Source organism: Aptenodytes forsteri, unplaced genomic scaffold, assembly GCF_000699145.1.
Source record: "Aptenodytes forsteri isolate BGI_AS27 unplaced genomic scaffold, ASM69914v1 Scaffold239, whole genome shotgun sequence".
Taxonomy (NCBI): Eukaryota; Metazoa; Chordata; class Aves; order Sphenisciformes; family Spheniscidae; genus Aptenodytes; species Aptenodytes forsteri.
This window is the reverse complement of record NW_008794743.1, coordinates 1,303,241-1,320,347: the sequence shown is the minus strand read 5'-3', so window position 1 is coordinate 1,320,347 and position 17,107 is coordinate 1,303,241. Positions and strand designations below refer to the sequence as shown.

At 39.4% G+C, this 17,107-nt stretch overlaps 1 protein-coding gene across 3 annotated transcripts in view; it reads right to left on the bottom strand.

The window, feature by feature from the left end:
* Window positions 1-482: 482 nt before the first annotated feature.
* Window positions 483-17,107, bottom strand: part of TPM1 (tropomyosin 1 (alpha)) — a 20,299-nt gene continuing 3,674 nt past the window's right edge. Inside the window, exons 3-10 of one of the 3 annotated variants that reach the window (XR_657310.1) lie at window positions 13,137-13,270; window positions 11,771-11,888; window positions 11,247-11,317; window positions 10,350-10,425; window positions 9,752-9,814; window positions 9,425-9,494; window positions 7,878-8,120; window positions 6,338-6,557 (exon numbers count right to left, since the gene is read on the bottom strand). Coding sequence is in view for 2 of the 3 variants with exons in the window: in XM_009273991.1 (XP_009272266.1) it covers window positions 6,554-6,557; window positions 8,042-8,120; window positions 9,425-9,494; window positions 9,752-9,814; window positions 10,350-10,425; window positions 11,247-11,317; window positions 11,771-11,888; window positions 13,137-13,270 (615 nt within the window). In the remaining variant the exon portion in view is untranslated. Of the gene's footprint in view, window positions 2,728-6,337; window positions 6,558-7,877; window positions 8,121-9,424; window positions 9,495-9,751; window positions 9,815-10,349; window positions 10,426-11,246; window positions 11,318-11,770; window positions 11,889-13,136; window positions 13,271-17,107 lie in introns of those variants that run through there. The other 2 variants (XM_009273991.1, XM_019470678.1) reach the window with 2 other exon arrangements.

Below are 17,107 nucleotides of genomic sequence, written 5' to 3'. Positions count from 1 at the left end.
ACTTGACACATCACTTTGGAAGATTTATCACTGTATCAGAGTAAATTAACACATATTAACAGGTAAAATATATAAATACATGGTAGTGTTTCCAAGAGCATGGCCTTTAGGGCTCATTTCCTACAGAAGTCTATGGGAGTTCTGCAATTATCTTACTGAAAACAGTTTTAGTCAATAATGAATAATTTTGGAAAGCTCTATTATCTGTAGGGGATAGTTGCATTCTGCACCCATCTGGGAATACAATCAAGTGATGGGGACAGGGTCCTGCAATATGGCCATCAAAGGGCCCTTCTTAGCAGCTGCAGATCCACATCAGTCCAAACCACTGCATTTTTATACATTAGCCTAACAGCACAGAAGAGACTGAAAGCCAGTGTGTTAACCATGTATCCCAATGAGAGACACTGCACACGTGCATATTGTACACAGTAATACACAGAAAGCTAATGTGATGAAAAACAAATCACAGGAGAGCAAAATTTAAAAAATGTCCTAAAATGTGCATTTTATTCCATATCATTATACAATGTTTACATACAGGTATACTTTTAAAACTGCTCAAAGAAAGTGTGAAAAAAAGTGAGGCGAATATCGGTTTATAAATTCCTCCCCCTCCCCAAAATCCACACAAATAAAATACATTTTAAAACAATCTCTTCCAAATTTGTTTTCTCCTGAATTTATTGAATCTTTCATTTCAACATGAAAAATACAATCGAATGAATACTCAAGGTGAAATGCTGACCTACACTTCTGTATTGAGTTGCAAGAACACAATTTAAAATCTCCAGAAGCCTTCACTTTTCTCTGTTGCTTACATACCTTCGTTTTATTGAATTAGAAGGCACAGAAAGTCCAAATCCTCACAGATCAATAAAATTCTGATAAAAATAAATTACTGTGCTGGACAACTCCTAACTTGTCTGATATCAAACAAAAGACTTCAGTAGAACCTTTTGTTCGAAATAGCACCATTTCCACCTGATCTCTCTTGAACATGAATCATCATTCTTGTTAAAAATTGTAGTTGGCACTTGAGGTGGGACACTTTCTGCCACCGCCAGGATTCTTCAAAAGACTAAGCATACTGAGTTGCTGAACTCTCTACAAAGTGTAGGTAACATTTTTGTTGGGAAATGGCACATTTAAACCATAATGTAATATAGCCTAACCCGCATATGGCTTGCCCGTTTTGGTGTTTCCCTGACCCCTGCCTGATAATTTAGCAGATGTTCTTGTGACTGTGGTGAAACTAAAATAAAGACACATTTATGGGGTTTCATGGCAAGCAGGTGTAAAAAATAATAAAACAAATAATGTGGTTGCTGCTAAGAAGGTTTTCACATGTTGTTTAACTCCAGTAAAGTTTGATCCAGCATCTGATGCATACTAAGGTTTTCTTCTTTGGCATGCGCCACTTTCTCTGTTGTGGGATTAGAAAATTAAAACATGAATAGCAGTTCTTTGGAGGCACTGATTCTCAGAACATGAAGGCATGCAATCATCATTTCTGTTGGAGAGTTTAGAAAGTTAAGAAATGTGCATGCTCATAAATACCCATGTCCCCAGACAACATAAGTAGAGAAAATTCCAAATTAATAAAACAAACGGCAAGTAATACAAGTTTAGAAGTGTTTACAGCTGCATTTGTCAAGAAAATGCACTGCCAACAGAGACACAATTCTTGCGTTCTGGAAGCTCTTTGCTTACAGGAATGTGGGATGGTGAATAGCTTTTTTTTTTTTTTTTTAAGGTAGGGCAACAAAGAAAATAATTAAGTTCTTTGCAGATCCATATTTAAGTTTCATGTAATTCAGAACTTGCAAAGAACAAAAAAATTACAACCAATCTCCTCTTCAGTGAAGTGACCTTTAAGAAATCTATTTCTTCTAGAAAATAAATAAAATCGAAGTTAGCAGCTTTATGTTGCATGCACGCTTTTATAGGACAGTCGTTTAACACACTTATTTGATATAATAAATGAGCACAATGTTCTAGAGCTGCATTCTACCAGAATCCAGTAATAGTAACTTCATACTAATGCAAGCATACCTTTAAACTGACCAGGTATTTTCAGATGGAGCTCCCAGTCCTAGCTCTGTTTTTTTTTTTTTTTTTTTTTTAAGTTCAAATACAAGCCCAATTCATAGTAACACAAAATTAATGCATTAGAGTCTCCAGATAACAAAACAGCTATAAGTATCCTTTATGTTGGTTTTGAAATACGGAAATATGAATCCTGGTGAACATTTTTCTCTTGTCCACGTTCTAGTAAAAGTCTCAGGGCCAATTCATGATGTCAGGTAAACTGAGTGTTTCTCTACAAGGCAGGCTGTTACTTTTCAGATACTGTTAGCTAAATGCTGTAGCTGTTTACTGAAGAGGAAAGGAGCTATAGCATAGCCAAAGAGCTTACTGCTCCTCCAGAGTAGGTGTGCATACACATAATGAAAAGCCTCATCCAGAAGAATCTTTTTCATATTTTTCCAACAGAAACTGAGAATTTAATCCATTAATTTACCACAGAATCAACAGCCTGAAAAAATCAATTTCTAGGTTTCTTGCTTATTTCTACATCTACTGATTCATTCTTAAGGAAATTTGGAAGAAGCCGTTTTTAAACAAGTTAACAATATAGTCACACTAAAGTTTAATCCTCATTCAATGCCAGCTTTAGTTCATTAGTTAGGCGACTGTTTTGCTCAAGTTGCTGGTAGAGTTGGTCTGTACAGGCAGCAAGCAGGTTAGAAGGGAAAAAAAGAGGCAGAATGAAGACAGATTAGACAGAGAAAACAGTTAGGTAAGAGTTAATAAAGAAACTGGTCACACCACAGACAGTTCAGTAACATACAGAGAAACATTTTACCTTTGTTTCTAGAACTCTAGTAATTAAATAGCTACTCCAAGGAACAGCTATTATAACCTGTGAAGAACTGGCTAAGACTCCTGTTGTGAAGAACAGCTGTGAGACAGGTAAGTGGGAATAGAAATGGAAGACGCAGCTATATTTCTAGAAGGACCAAGTCCTGCTTTAATCTTACAATGCTGCTCTCAACTCCTGCTTTAATATGTACAATGTGTGGAAGATTTGTTTTATGAGTGCCATTTTTCTTTGTAAACTATTTAAGACGTGGTGGAACCTCATCTGTCAGTGGAGGGAAAGCAACTGCATCACAACCAGGGTACGTAACAGCAGGAGAGATGCTGGTAGCCAACTACCACTAGGTCTGACTCAGCCCATACTCCTTTCCTGGGGAATCTGACAGCTGAAATGGTATTTTTGGTAGGGAAACATACTTCTGTTACTGGGATCAACACACTTCGATATCTTTAAATTGTCCAGTTGTACTTCGTAAGAAAACAAACCCAAACATTCAGTGAAAATGAAATGGAAGCATGAAAACCTGTGTTGCTCAGATACAGCAAATGGAGAAGATGGTTCAAGGTCAAAGAGAACAGCCACAGCTATGTTGTGACAGTGTATTTAGCGAGAGTTGTTCTGCAGAGTGAAAGAATGCTCCGTGATGGTTTTTGACTGTCTTGTTTTCTCAAATTGTCCATATTCTTCTCAATAGTCTCTAGATTCAAACTGCACTCCTGACCTCTTGATCCCAGATTATTCTCCTACAGGAAATGACTGTTTCTGATTCTTTTCCACAAGCTTCCTAACAGCTTCCACAGAAATCCTCTTCCCCTGCAGGCTCTGGACACAGCAATGGCAAAGCTGTGCAGTGAGCTGGTCTGTAGGACATACTTGTGTAGTGAGTGGCAACTCCTCACAGCTTCCTCCCCAGCCCAAACTCCAACAGCCAGCTCAGTAAAACCAGGGCACATTTCAGAACTGATCCTGAACCGGTAACAACTGGGTCTTGTCTCTCTCTTATCAGGATAATGTCACGTATAAGTGGAAAAAACATTGAAACCTTAGAGTAACTAAAATTTCACTTTGTTTGGCAAAGTGTATTTAGTTGTTGTTCAAACATGACAACATAATTTGAACTGAGAACTTGATGCTTACCTTCATCACAGAAAACTACTCTCTTTAATTGAGGCAGAGATTTACAGTATTTCTCAACATCCAAAATGAGACTAAAACCCCCAGGTAAAGCATGGAAAGCATTTGCCAAGTGTACAGTCAGCCCTTGATTACCCACAGGCAGTCCGTCTAGGTTGCGATTTACCACAGAGGTAGAGCCAAGGGCTGGCTCTGTAGGCAGCCACCTTAGACCAAACAGGGAGTTCAAGCTCTGGTGCGGACCCAGTGAGGCTCAGCCTCAGCACAGCAGAGAGCCCAGGCAAATGAGACATCAAAGCCAGCCCTGCACTCCTGTCAACAAGCCTCATGTACATGACTGGCTACACATGGCCAGACCTCACGGGATGTACAACATAATGCACAGGTCAGGCCCAACAGTGACAAGAGTGCTGAAATATGCTGCAGTGAGAAACCACAACAGCTCCGTGGAGTCAAGATCAGTGCAGTAAGGCCAGCTAGGAATTCTGTACGCAGCTACCTGGGTATCTGCATTGCATTGCCCATTTCCAGTACTCTGTCCAGCAATTCATCACCCTACAGTACAGAGAGCCGATTATGCGTGTTTGAAGGAAAAGGCAAGATTTAAATACTGATGTTCGAAATTACTGTGTTAAAAATTACCAGGTTCCTACATTGGATTTTGCTTTTTTTACTTCTCTTAAGAAACAACAGTATTGCAAGGAATTGAGGGGAAAAACAACACTGCTGACACAATAAACCAAAACACACAATAGATTAAGGGGCTGGAGCTGCTGTAGCATAAGTTACTCTGGCTCAGCTGACAAGTGACTGCTCACCACATCCCCCGTAACTCTTGCATTTGTGAAGTTAACCACGTTAGCTTCAGTCATTTTACAAATGCTCATCCCATTATATTTGATTAACCTTCACGCTAAACATTTTACTTTTCAGTTGCAATACACACAGTGTATAAATCCACTTACTGTATCTCAACTGATGAGTAAGTAAGTTATTGAACTTTACTATCTGGACTACCTGTGACTGCTGACACATATCCTGTACTTGGGCTTCTCCCCATAGCCAGTAACGTTAGGACATGTGTAATGGGATAAGGTGAAGTTATCTGAGGACGGCAGGGGGGAACACGATGCATCCATTTGCAAGCCTTATTTGTAAAACAGGTTTTGGGGAGGGGAAGAAATCTAGCCTAGACTGCACTGCTGAATAATCTTGAAGTTGAACAAGAAAGCCACATTTACGTTATTCTACAAGCTAAAAACTAAAAAACTCAGCTATACTATGATGAGTTTATTTAGTTGTGGTGACTTAGGAACTTTAGCAATATACACAGTGACAGGCATAATCAGAAATCAATCCAGTTTAAACTGATTCACTTTAATATGAACTGGAAAATAACTCCTTTCATTGTGAAGAAAATGAAGTTAAAATAATGCAATAAACTCTCTAGTTGCAAATAACAGCACAAAAAAGCAAGGTGTCAGTATTTAATGCTTCATCCTTAATTAGGCACTGCCAAATCAGCTGAAAGCCAATGGTTAGGCTTTCAAACCTGAAATCTGTATGTTCCACTTTGCAGCAGAATAATTTCATTATTAGTGTAATGAGAGTTTTCCTACTCCAGTTCTGAAACATTTCTCATGAGTCTGCAATTCAAACTCACAAGTTTGAACTAAGCACAAGAGCGGAAAGCTACTGATATCTCCCTGCTGAACTTCCAATCCTATCATGCCATGAGAAGTATATTGAAGAAAAAAAAAGTTAGCAAGCAACATCTTTGCTAACTAGGACTATTTTTGGGTGAAAAAAAGAATTTAAAGTTTTTTATATTGCCCCTTTAAATCTGTCTCAAATATTTAAGTTAACAAACACACACATTTATATCAAGACAGGAAGTCTTCAGCATCAAGCTAGAAGAAAATTTCAGACTTTAAAGTGAAAAATCTGGTGTCAGGCACTTAACCGCTCTCTCAGCCATGCTCCCACGACCAAGTGACCCCAAGGAAGTAGTGTCCTTGCAGATTTTGGCCTAACAATAACAACTGAAAAAACTCCTATTACATCTATTTGTCATTTTATCTGCATCAAATTTGGAGAAAGACTAAGATCGTAACCAGTCAGTTTTGACCTCAAAATACCAAGAGTAGTATTCTCATCCCATAGACTACTATCACTGGCTTTGCATTGTCAACATTCAGGCAAAAGTGTTTGCAGAAAAAAAATGGAAACACCAAAAAAATTTAAATCCCTAATGGCAAAAAAATCAATTTTTATTAATTATTGAAATAATTATTCAAATAAATAAAAGGCAAGGGAATAGCAAAAGGGATACAGCTGGGATGTTTATTTTACATTGAGAGATGTAGAGTTTCTGTACAGCAGAGCACAAACAGAGCATGTTCTGAGACAGGTGCCAGAGGAAGAGAGTCAACTAAGCTAGAAGACAGGACAATGAACCCATGAAACATCCAAAGCTTGGAAAGATGTTTTATCCAACCTGATGAAGATGTCTTTGGAGAAGTGAAGCAAAGAAAATTATCTGCATGAAAAGAAAAAGTGAGATAAGGTAGGAAATAAAAAAGGTGCAGTAAAGACTTCCAAAAAAGCAGCAACAGCACAACAGAGCCCAGCATGCCAAGATGACTACTAGAGAAACACCACACCATGCTGGGACTGGAATGCTACAGTAATGTCCTCATGTACCAGTAGAGTACATTTTAAAGCCTGTTTTCCATTTAGAAATATCCCAAATTGAAGAAATACTGTAATCTCTGTACACAGAGGAGGAAAAAGGAAATCCATTTGCTTGATAAACCACTGAGCAAAAGCATATGTTGGGGGTGGGGTAGGTGGGTGGTGTGTTTTTAAAAAAAATTAAAAAATAAAAATCAAAGCATACAAAGCAGACATTAGACCCCTACTAAAAAGTTAGGGGAGGGAGGGAAGTAATGAACAGATATAGGGATGGAAAAAAGCAAAGAAAAAACGTTTAAAATATGGGTGCATGCAAAATACTTTTCAAACCCTGAGCAAAGCTTATGCCTTGCTGAAAGCATGCTAGCCTCCAGAAAGAAATGCCTGCACTAAACGTCACACCTCACAAGCACTTGAGAGCCACAACTCTTCCTCTTTCCCATGTCAACTGTACAGGGTTCATGCAAGTGAAAGGTATGAGCATGGGAAGGTGGATTTAGCACAGCTGACCTCTGTTCAGAGTTTTAGGTTGATGGAAGAAGGCTCAGTTTGTACCAAGCACTGCATGGACTAGTCACACCTTACAACTGATTACTCTCCTGCCTTCCTGCTGCCTAATACACTCTTTATTTTTCTCCTTATGACTACAGTTGATATTACCACATTTTTGGTATCTGCAAATTAAATTACTACTACCCTCCACAAAATATGCAGAAGCAATCTACAATTCAATTGTCACTTTTATGGGTTTAAATAACAAAGTATCTTAAATCAATTTCCACACTTGTAATTTAGTGATAACAGCTGAAATTTTCAGAGCAGTCACGGAAATTTAGATAAATACTTTCCACTGTCATTAATAGAGAATACAGCTAAATCTAATTTCTTTGAAACTTTTGTAGGAACTTTTACAGAGAAAAACTTTGACAGCAGAAGAACACACTCTGAACGCAACACATACTGAGGCAACTTTCTTTAGTAAACTGAATATGATGGGCCTGGTAGAAAATACTTGAACAGAGGCAAACTGAAAGGATAAATGCAGAGCTACAAACGAAGGGCAACCACAAGACACAAGGATTGCAGATACAGAATTAAAGAGTAAACACGAGCGTCAGCTTACAAAATCACCATGAGTATTTACCAGGCTAGGCCCAACACTCACCCACACTGCCACGGTAAAGAAATTGTTCATGGTATTTTGTACACCTAGTCTCGCTAAAGGAACGCGTCTCCCGCTACAGAGGGAGTATAATTTCACAAGGCCGGAACCGCGCAATCAATGAGGGCAGGGAAGCAGGTGCAGGCACAAGCTGGGAAGACATTTACATGGAAGTCATATCGTTGAGAGCGTGGTCCAGCTCCTCGCTGATGGCTTTGTACTTCAGTTTCTGAGCATATAGCTCATCTAACATTCCCCCAAGGGAAGGCAGAGGTGTGCAAGGAAATGGAGCGTGATCATGGGATGGAAGGTGAAGGTGGTGGCATGGAATACCATCCAGAAGCCGTAGGAAAGGGGAAGAGCGCACAGAAAGAGGTGTTGCGACAGACAAAACAAAACAAAAATTACAAAATTAGAGAAGAATTAAAAAAAAAAAAAATCAACAGTGAATAGTCTTATGTGACAAGTTCATTCACTGCACTGCCAGTGAGGCAACCTGTGATATAGAGAAAATGAAGGAAAGAAAGCGTACAAGGGAAGCAAAATCCATGTTTCGCTGCCCTGGATTTTTGTTTTAACGCACATTAGGAGGGCGCACAGGAACTAGGGAGAGAAGATCCAAAAATGGGGCTCAAGGAGGATGTTACCATTTATTTTCTTTTCTTTCTTTTTTTTTTTTTTTAAAAAAAAACCACTCTGGTTTGTGTGATGTCATAAACTCAGTTTCTTACAGCAATTTTTGTTCCTTCTAAACCCTTATCTTTCTTCTCTGCTTCCTTCCTGAGTCAGTAATCATAAATTTTCAGCAGCTACCTAGATATTTCATGCCCTTTCTGCAGAAGTCACCCTGCCATGTCAAGCAATCAAGCTTCTTAAAATCCTAGACTTAGTGTAATACATCTAAATAGTAAACTCCATATAACTTAATTACAAAGCACTACTAAATTATTTTCTCCAGAAAGCAAGAGAGGCAGAAAGCACATTCTACTATACTACTGCAGTTCTGAAAGATTTATCAAAACCTTAAAACAAACTCTCTGAAGTTAAATAAGCTGTCTTTCTGATTATGTATACAATCCATTAGCTTTACCGAAAAACTGCAACTGGTCTATGTCACAAAATGCCCGCCCTGACCCATACTTATTGCAGTAATAAATGAGGTTTGCTTGCTACATTTCTAATTATTACAAACATAACACAGCTCTTCATCAGCTTTTTAGTAAGATAATACTACTAATCATCATCTAGTCATTTACCCTATACATTTATATACCTCCCAGTAGAAGAGTGTAAAGCAAAAAAATGAAAGGAGTCTTGAGAACATGAGAGAAAAAAGGAACAGGCAAGAGCAAAACACTGTTCACCTGAAGCATTCAAGTTATCAATACATTTCAATCAGAAAATATTTTGCATATTTTACTCTTTAGGCAGACCCATTTATATAAGCAGGACAAGTTACGTGAGTAGAACTGCGTACTGAAAAAAAACCCCAAACAGGAGAATAAGAGATCTGTATTTCTATAGCAAGTGAGACAAACAAAACCCCATACCTTCTAGGTCATCAATGCTCTTCTCCAGCTTGGTTACTGACCTCTCAGCAAATTCAGCACGGGTCTCAGCCTGAAGTTGAGACAAACACAGGCTATTTTAGGAAAAACACACGTAGTACTTACAAATAGAGCAGCAACAACTCAAATGAGGAAAAAAGTACAATGAGAGGAGGCAAATAATAAGGGGATACTGATTTTTAGGGAGACATTTACACTAAACTGTCTCCAAAATGACACGTTCATCCTTAAAGCACCAAAGTAGTGTTTATATTAAAAGAATCAAAGTTGCATTGGAAGATCTGTTGTAAAGAACAGCTCTAATTTTACCTCCTTCAGTTTGTCAGTCAGTACTTTAATCTCTTCTTCATATTTGTCTTCTTTCTGCGAGTACTGTAATTAGAAAGAGGATCACTGTTATTTTAGCCGGTGTTTTCTATATATACAAAAATATCACATACGAGACTCTCTTCTAATAGATCAACCGAAATTAATATGGGTATAACTAAATTAATTCCATTTACTAGACTGTGGTAATACACAGTTTATTACAAGAGCCAAACTTCCCTTGGGTTATATTCCAGTGCTATACAGTGGGAATTAGTACTACGGTTTTAAAGAGGAGTGGCATTTGGAGAATTTAATGTTAGCACACAAGTGCCATTTTGAGGGACATTCTATAAATAATATTTAATCCTGTCAGACTACTTAACAGAACATGTAGTCAAATAATACTGACCTATTTGGAACTAGAAGGAATGCTAGGTTCTGATAAGAACCAAATATGAATTGAGTAGTAAGTCCAAATGCTTCTACTGACAATGGCCTTGCTGAAATGCTGCCAAGTGATCCGCATATAAAGAAAACCCCACAAGCCAATGCAGATGACAACATAAGGGACACATTCTCACATAAGTCTCTAGCCTACCTTCTCAGCCTGAGCCTCCAGCGACTTCAGGTTGTTGGTCACAGTTTTCAACTCCTCTTCAAGCTCAGCACATTTGCTGTTATTTCGGAAGGAAGGCAGGAAAGGGGCGGATGGAAGATTCAGTCAAGCAAAAGAAACAGGAGAAAATAGGAGGAAAAGATAGAGAAAAATGAAAACAATTACAGAGCAAAAGAACGGCCTCAAAAGCAGCTGAATCCATCACAGATTGAAAGCAAGTCTTTACAATGCCAAATTCCATTTCAAGTGTACATTATGATGACGACCAGACAGAAATTATCTACAGCCCTTGGCTTACACAGAAATATTTACATAGCCTTTACACATGAGACAGTTCAGCTTCTTTTTGGCTGCACAGCAGATCAGTTTTAAAGGTAAAAATGAATAAACAAACAAAAAAAAGAGACCAAAGAAAACGACCAAAGCAAGATGCAAAGAGAGTAAAGAGTGTAGTGAGGACTTATTTGTTACTACTGAGTGAGCTAATCGGCTATGGAAGCTGAAAGACTTGGGTTGCAGTTAAACCTAAAAACTGTTTATTAGTATCAGTACCTTATCCTCTGCAGCCATTAATGCTTTCAAGGTTTGATCCATTATTCTTAACTGTTCTTCCAGCTGTCGGACTTGGCTGTTAGTGAACACATGAAATGCACAAAAGCCATTCACAAAATCAGTGTGCAGGTACAGCATGCAGTGACAAAACACACGCGCACACACATATGAACACATTTACTTTGGCGTTGACCATTTATTTCAACCATTAGAGTAAATGAGCAAAACATAGCTTTGAGCTGAACACACAGTGTACTGCCAATGTTTCATGCTGTTACAGTTGTCTTGTAGCACCTCACACACATCTCACGGCAGCTCAACACTTACCTTTCTGATAGTTCAGCACGTTCCTCAGCCCGCTCCAGGTCACTCTCAATGATCACAAGCTTACGAGCCACCTACAAGAGAAGGCAAATGGCAGTCAGGGGTATTATGTTGCTGCAGCACACATCACCTGTTTCTAGAACCTACAAAGCAGGAAGTTGGGCCTCTTTCCATTTTTTTGGTCAACACATTGAGTTTTGATTATGTGACATCTTCATTATTCATTTGAATCTTTGTTATCCGACATTTTTCAAGACCTCTCTTTCATTCACCAAAAGGCAGCTTGAAAATATTTTTCTCCCTAAGAGACCAGGGAATACTCTCAACCATTTTAATGAAAAGATCTGAGCACAGATCTCCTGCCACCTTGTCCCCTGAGGTATCCGGGTGCCCATTTTTTCTTCTACATCTGCGAAGAGTGGTGTTTGTGATCTTTTGAACTTAAAAGGCAAAGGGAAAAAAAAGACAGAATTATAGACACAGACTAAAGGGCTTTAAAAACAGATGACCTGCACTCAAGAACTGACCTCTTCATACTTGCGGTCAGCCTCTTCAGCAATGTGCTTAGCTTCTTTAAGCTGGATCTCTTGGATTTCCATCTTCTCTTCATCCTTCTGGGCTCTATTTTCAATGACCTTCATTCCTCTGAAAGACGTGAAAAACAGGAAATGCAAGGTTCAGGGCCTGCCAGTTTATGTCCAGCTCTACTACTACTGGAGTGCAACTTTCAGACAGATGTATTAAGGTGAACAAAGCACGTCAGATACTTGATTCTTCACACCATAGATCTAGTCCTGTGCATTCACACTTCAGCAGTTCAAAGGGAAGAAGCATGTCTTAGGAAGAAAGAAAACGTAATTTGTTTAGCTCTTACCACAGTTCAGCTGTACTATTCTTTTTCATTTTAAATTGAAGGAAAACTGATCTTCTAGAAAGGTAAATAAAGGGTCTTGCTTCTAAAAAACTAGTAAGATGACTAAAGACATCTCTGCTTTTACACTCATCGTTAAACAGCATGTTACAACCCCTGCAGGACTGACAGGCATTATGTTTATGAGCCAAACAGATTCCCATGAGTTTTGCCATGTCAGAACCCTAGAGCACAGCAGCTCTCTGTCCTCTGCATGAACAAAATTAAACTCCTTCATAACAGGAAACATTGCGTATTGCGCCTTCCATGCATGTTTGATCCAAATTCTCTTAACTATTTCACCTGTGAGTCTCAGGTGCTTTGCTTTTCAACAGGCTGCATCATTAGTGAGGTAGAAATACATATGCAGAATACATAGGATTCTTTCCCAATAAAAGGTACTATCACAGATATCAAATACAGTTTGTAGAAGTAAAAGAGGAGATCTTCCAAAGCCACAAATCTTGAGTTCCTAACTTATACTAAGTACTTCTGGAAATCCCAGCCTAAATCTGAAGGAATTATCATGTTCTCCCTCCTTTGCTCACCTTCATGTACCAATCACGCCAAAAGGAGAACCAAAGCCTCTTCCAGCACTTTGCTATTCTCCAGATGAGATTTTGCACCCACAATGAAATCAAGAATCACCCGATAGCACAAGAATACACAACACCCTCAGAAAGTTGTCATCCAAATAGAGAAGTCTGGGCTGGGCCAAGCAGTTTTCCCAGGAAGTGGCATGATACATCAAAAGTCCTACCCCACTTAAATCTTATCTTTACAACTGAGACATGAACAACAATTCAAGCCTACACTTTTTGGACATCCCTACAGACAAGCTGTAGTCCATGTAGGCAAAGGAAGAGTGGATTACACATGGTCAGAGACACAGGAGTGGTTTCATTTATTTCCCTAACCCACACCCTGGCAATTATCATCTTTGTCATAAGGGTAACGATCCATTCAAGAGTGGCCCCACCCACCTTTCACTCTCATCTGCAGCCTTCTCGGCCTCCTCCAGCTTCTGCAGAGCAGTAGCCAAGCGCTCCTGAGCCCGATCCAACTCTTCCTCAACCAGCTGGATGCGTCTGTTCAGAGAAGCTACTTCACTCTCAGCCTAAGCACAGGAAGAACAGAAATTAATTCATAATAAGGCACACACCACCTCTTGTAAAAGATTATCCCACGAACCTGCTAGTGCCATTTAACAGCACTTCAGTAATGTCTGACTTCATCCGCTAAAAAGCCTGTACACAGAGATGTACGTGCCCTCATTGAATTGTGAAGTTATTGCTTAATGGAGGAAAAAGTGATTAATGCTTCCTTTAAATGAAGTACATTAAGGACTGTACAATTTGTACTAGAAAGAACTGCACTGGAAGAATTATGCATCGTTCCCTAAATATTTTCTGTTATTGTATTTGCAGACATTAACCAATTATAGTCTTCCCCCTCCCCCCCTTTTTTTAGCAAATCAACACAAACCAATTACCCAATTCTTCTATGTTATCCCAAATCCTTTATTTCTGACCTTTTGCCATATTTTGATGAGAATTGTCCCAGTATTTCCCTGAGTTCCATAAGAAGGGTTCAGCGTAAAGATGCAAAAATACACCTACATCAGCATATGCAATGAGACAGCTGACACAAAGGGAGCATGAGAACATTTAAGAAATGCCCGAATACCCACAAGTGTTGTTTGCAGGCAAGCTATGCAAGAGCTGACAAAGAAGGCACCAGCAGAGGCTACATCTTGGAAGGGCCCTGGTACAGGCAAAAATTACTTGACATCTTTTTTCTTTTTTTTTCTTCATACTGCCATCCTCAAACTTCCCCCAGATTTGCCTCTCTTGCATTACCTGTTTACTTAACCTTCCGTGCACCACTTGCAACTCATCTCCCTCTTATCATTACAAGCTTTTACTTCTGACATTCTCAAACCTACACTTGCTTAAGTTGCAGGGTAAGTTCTGTAACAGCCTTCTCGTAGTAACCTCATTATTAAACTTTTATTTCTTTCAAAAGGATATTAAGCACAAAATAGATATAAAAAGGTCATTATTCTAAAAAGTTAATGACTTCCAAGAATAACAGTTACTCTTAATTAGTACTGAAAACGATCTTGCTATATATGAGGAAGTACACATCTGATTTTCCTAAGATGTCTAGTTAGGGGAGGGAAACAAGCCCTCTATCAAAAGCAGATACCAAAAGTATCAGTTTGATACTTTTTCTTTAGTTAAAAATTTAAGGAACTTATTTGTTGCTTTTACTGACCAGAGGCAGCTGGATACAGTTGGCCACAGCTAAAATTTTGTCTTACATAACACAAATAGGAATAACTTACACACCAGACAAGTAAAACAACCTTTGACATAACAGTAACATTGCCCCACTAGAATGATTTGAAGTAACACATAAACAGGGAAGCAAATATATATTTGAACATTAGTGAGTATTGGCAGCAAACGTAGGACCAGGAGTAGAAAAGACCACATCCTTAGAGATCCACATTAACCGCAATATAAAATCTTTAGCTATGTAATCAAGCAGTAGTACTCCAAACCTGTGTTTTCAGACTTCTGGCTTTAAACAGTAAGAATGTGAACATTCTGATTTGAGAAAGAAAACAACCTTTCATAAATGTTGCGCTTGGGAAATTTGTAATGTAACAAGTTAATTATTATCATGTCAAGACTCCTCATCATGATAAGAGCATACAATATACTTAGAAAACACAGGGTGACTAAAGTTCAAGTTTTTACTTCCTGCTCCAGTAACTCAATAAGGGTTTACCAACCAGCCTTATATGGCCCAAGTTATTCTTCTGTGGAGCAGGACTTCTTTCCTTATATGGTAAGGAAGGAAAAAACCCCAGTGACATTAAGGGGCACTCCCACAGCTAACAGACAAACATAACCTTCTGTGTTTTTGCCACAGCACTTATACACCACATATTTTTACAATGAGCAATGACATGGCTAAGTTACCACTGGGTGTTAATTATTACTGTTGTAAGAAAGATTCTGTTTTTCAGAAGAAGGAAGAAAAACGCATTCTGAAAATGTGATTACCAACAGCCCCTTGAGATGCATGCACTCAAAACAGAAGAGATTCTTTTTTTAAGGCGATGGCTGTTAGTCAGTCTCGAAACTTTTAACAATCTGGTTTAACAATCAAAAGCTGTAAGCTGTGCTATGTTTTGGCCACAGCTTTAGCTTTTTCATTGTTTGCATATCTGTACCTTGCACAGGAAGAAAAAAAAAACCCACAAAACAACCCTAGCTAGTCACATGCTGTACATGTAAGGTATTACACTAAGGGAAGGGTCAGATTCACACCTCAGCTTGCTTGCTGCAATGTTCTCAAAGCCTCCTTCCTCAAGCATGCAGAAATACAGCTGTGACAATAAAAAAATCCGTACCTAGCTAGCATTATAGAAGAGGCACAGGTCTACATGTGCCAGTGAGTTCAGTTTTCTGCCTTTATTCACCCCAGCACTGACCCCTCCAAACAAAAACTTAAATACCACGTAAATGTACTCCACAGAATTCCACATCATCCGCATAAACCAACTCCGGGGAAGAGACAAACATTAACCTTTAGGATCTTAAGCCTTATAGCAATGTGGTTGAGCTCTAATGGGAAGACTTCACCAGCAAGCTGTAATCACTCTTCCAGCGCTACTCCTTCTGCCACAAAAGGTAATAGCAAAGCTTCCCATTCTAATAAGAATCCCTTAATATGTTGTTTAGAACAATACATGTTACTGAAAGTAGGAAAATTGGTGTCCTTTACTCCACAAAGCTTAGAAGACAAGTACAGTTTTTTGTAAAGACAGAAACCCTTATGAAACAAGTTAATGGCTGTGACATGATCTCTCACTGAAAAAATGGATATGATTTGCAAGAATGCAGTAGTTACACAAGCCTAAGGAGCCATATTTTGCCCCTTGGGAAGATCACCTGCAAGTAATCAGAAGGCTCTTCCTTTGAACTTGCTGCCCAGAATGTGCAGAAAGCCCCACATTATAAGGAAATCAAATAATCACCATTTTTTCAATTGTAATAAACTACGTGAATAAGAAATTTGTTCTTTTGTGTCACTTTTACGCAACGACTGAAGACACTAAAATCGCCGCAAAGGACACTGTCCATTTTATAGCAGGAAACATCAAATTACAGCTGCTAGAATTCCCCAAGGTCAGTGGCAAGGCAAACAGCGGCCCTATCAGTTTTTTGCTGTAACTGCCACCCATAACTACATCTCTGTTACGTGAGTCTGTGCTGCTCACACCTGATCTTGTCTCTGCCTAAAACTGTGCCTACTGTTCTTTTCCCATCTTAGCTAGGGTTTTTGACAGCTAAACATGCTACAGATATATAGTGACAAGGGCCATATGATCACATTGTTTTGGTGTTTTCAGATACTGTGGGTAAGTACTCGGATGTGGCCTCTCAGGTTCAGTCCCAACTACATAACCTCAACAGTCAGCATGCTGACTTCCCACAGTTGAACTCATTTGGATGGGATAAGCAGACAACCAGCACTTCCAAAAAAAAAAAACCAAACAAAACTTCATAAAAGCTTGCTCAGAACCTAATACAAAGCACCCATCTCAAACATCTCGCTAAGTTCAATCTCATTCCAGCTCAGCGTTTTGCTGTTGGCCAGCAGACCTAGTACCGTCTACTTATGCACCGCAGCTTCGTTTGCCCCACGCATCACTTAGGCCACTGAGCCGGAGAGCACAGCAGTCCAGGCCGAAGACCGCAGTGACCCACTCCTCACCTGCGGCCCCGGGCCTGCCCGCCGGGAACAGCGGCCTCCGCCCGCAGCGCGGGGAGAGAGGTGCCGCAGCGGCCGGCAGGTAACCATTTTGTCGGAGACGGCGGCGAAGGAAGCAGACGCCCGACCCACCGGCCGGGGAGCGGCGAGAGTCAGCCGCGCCCCG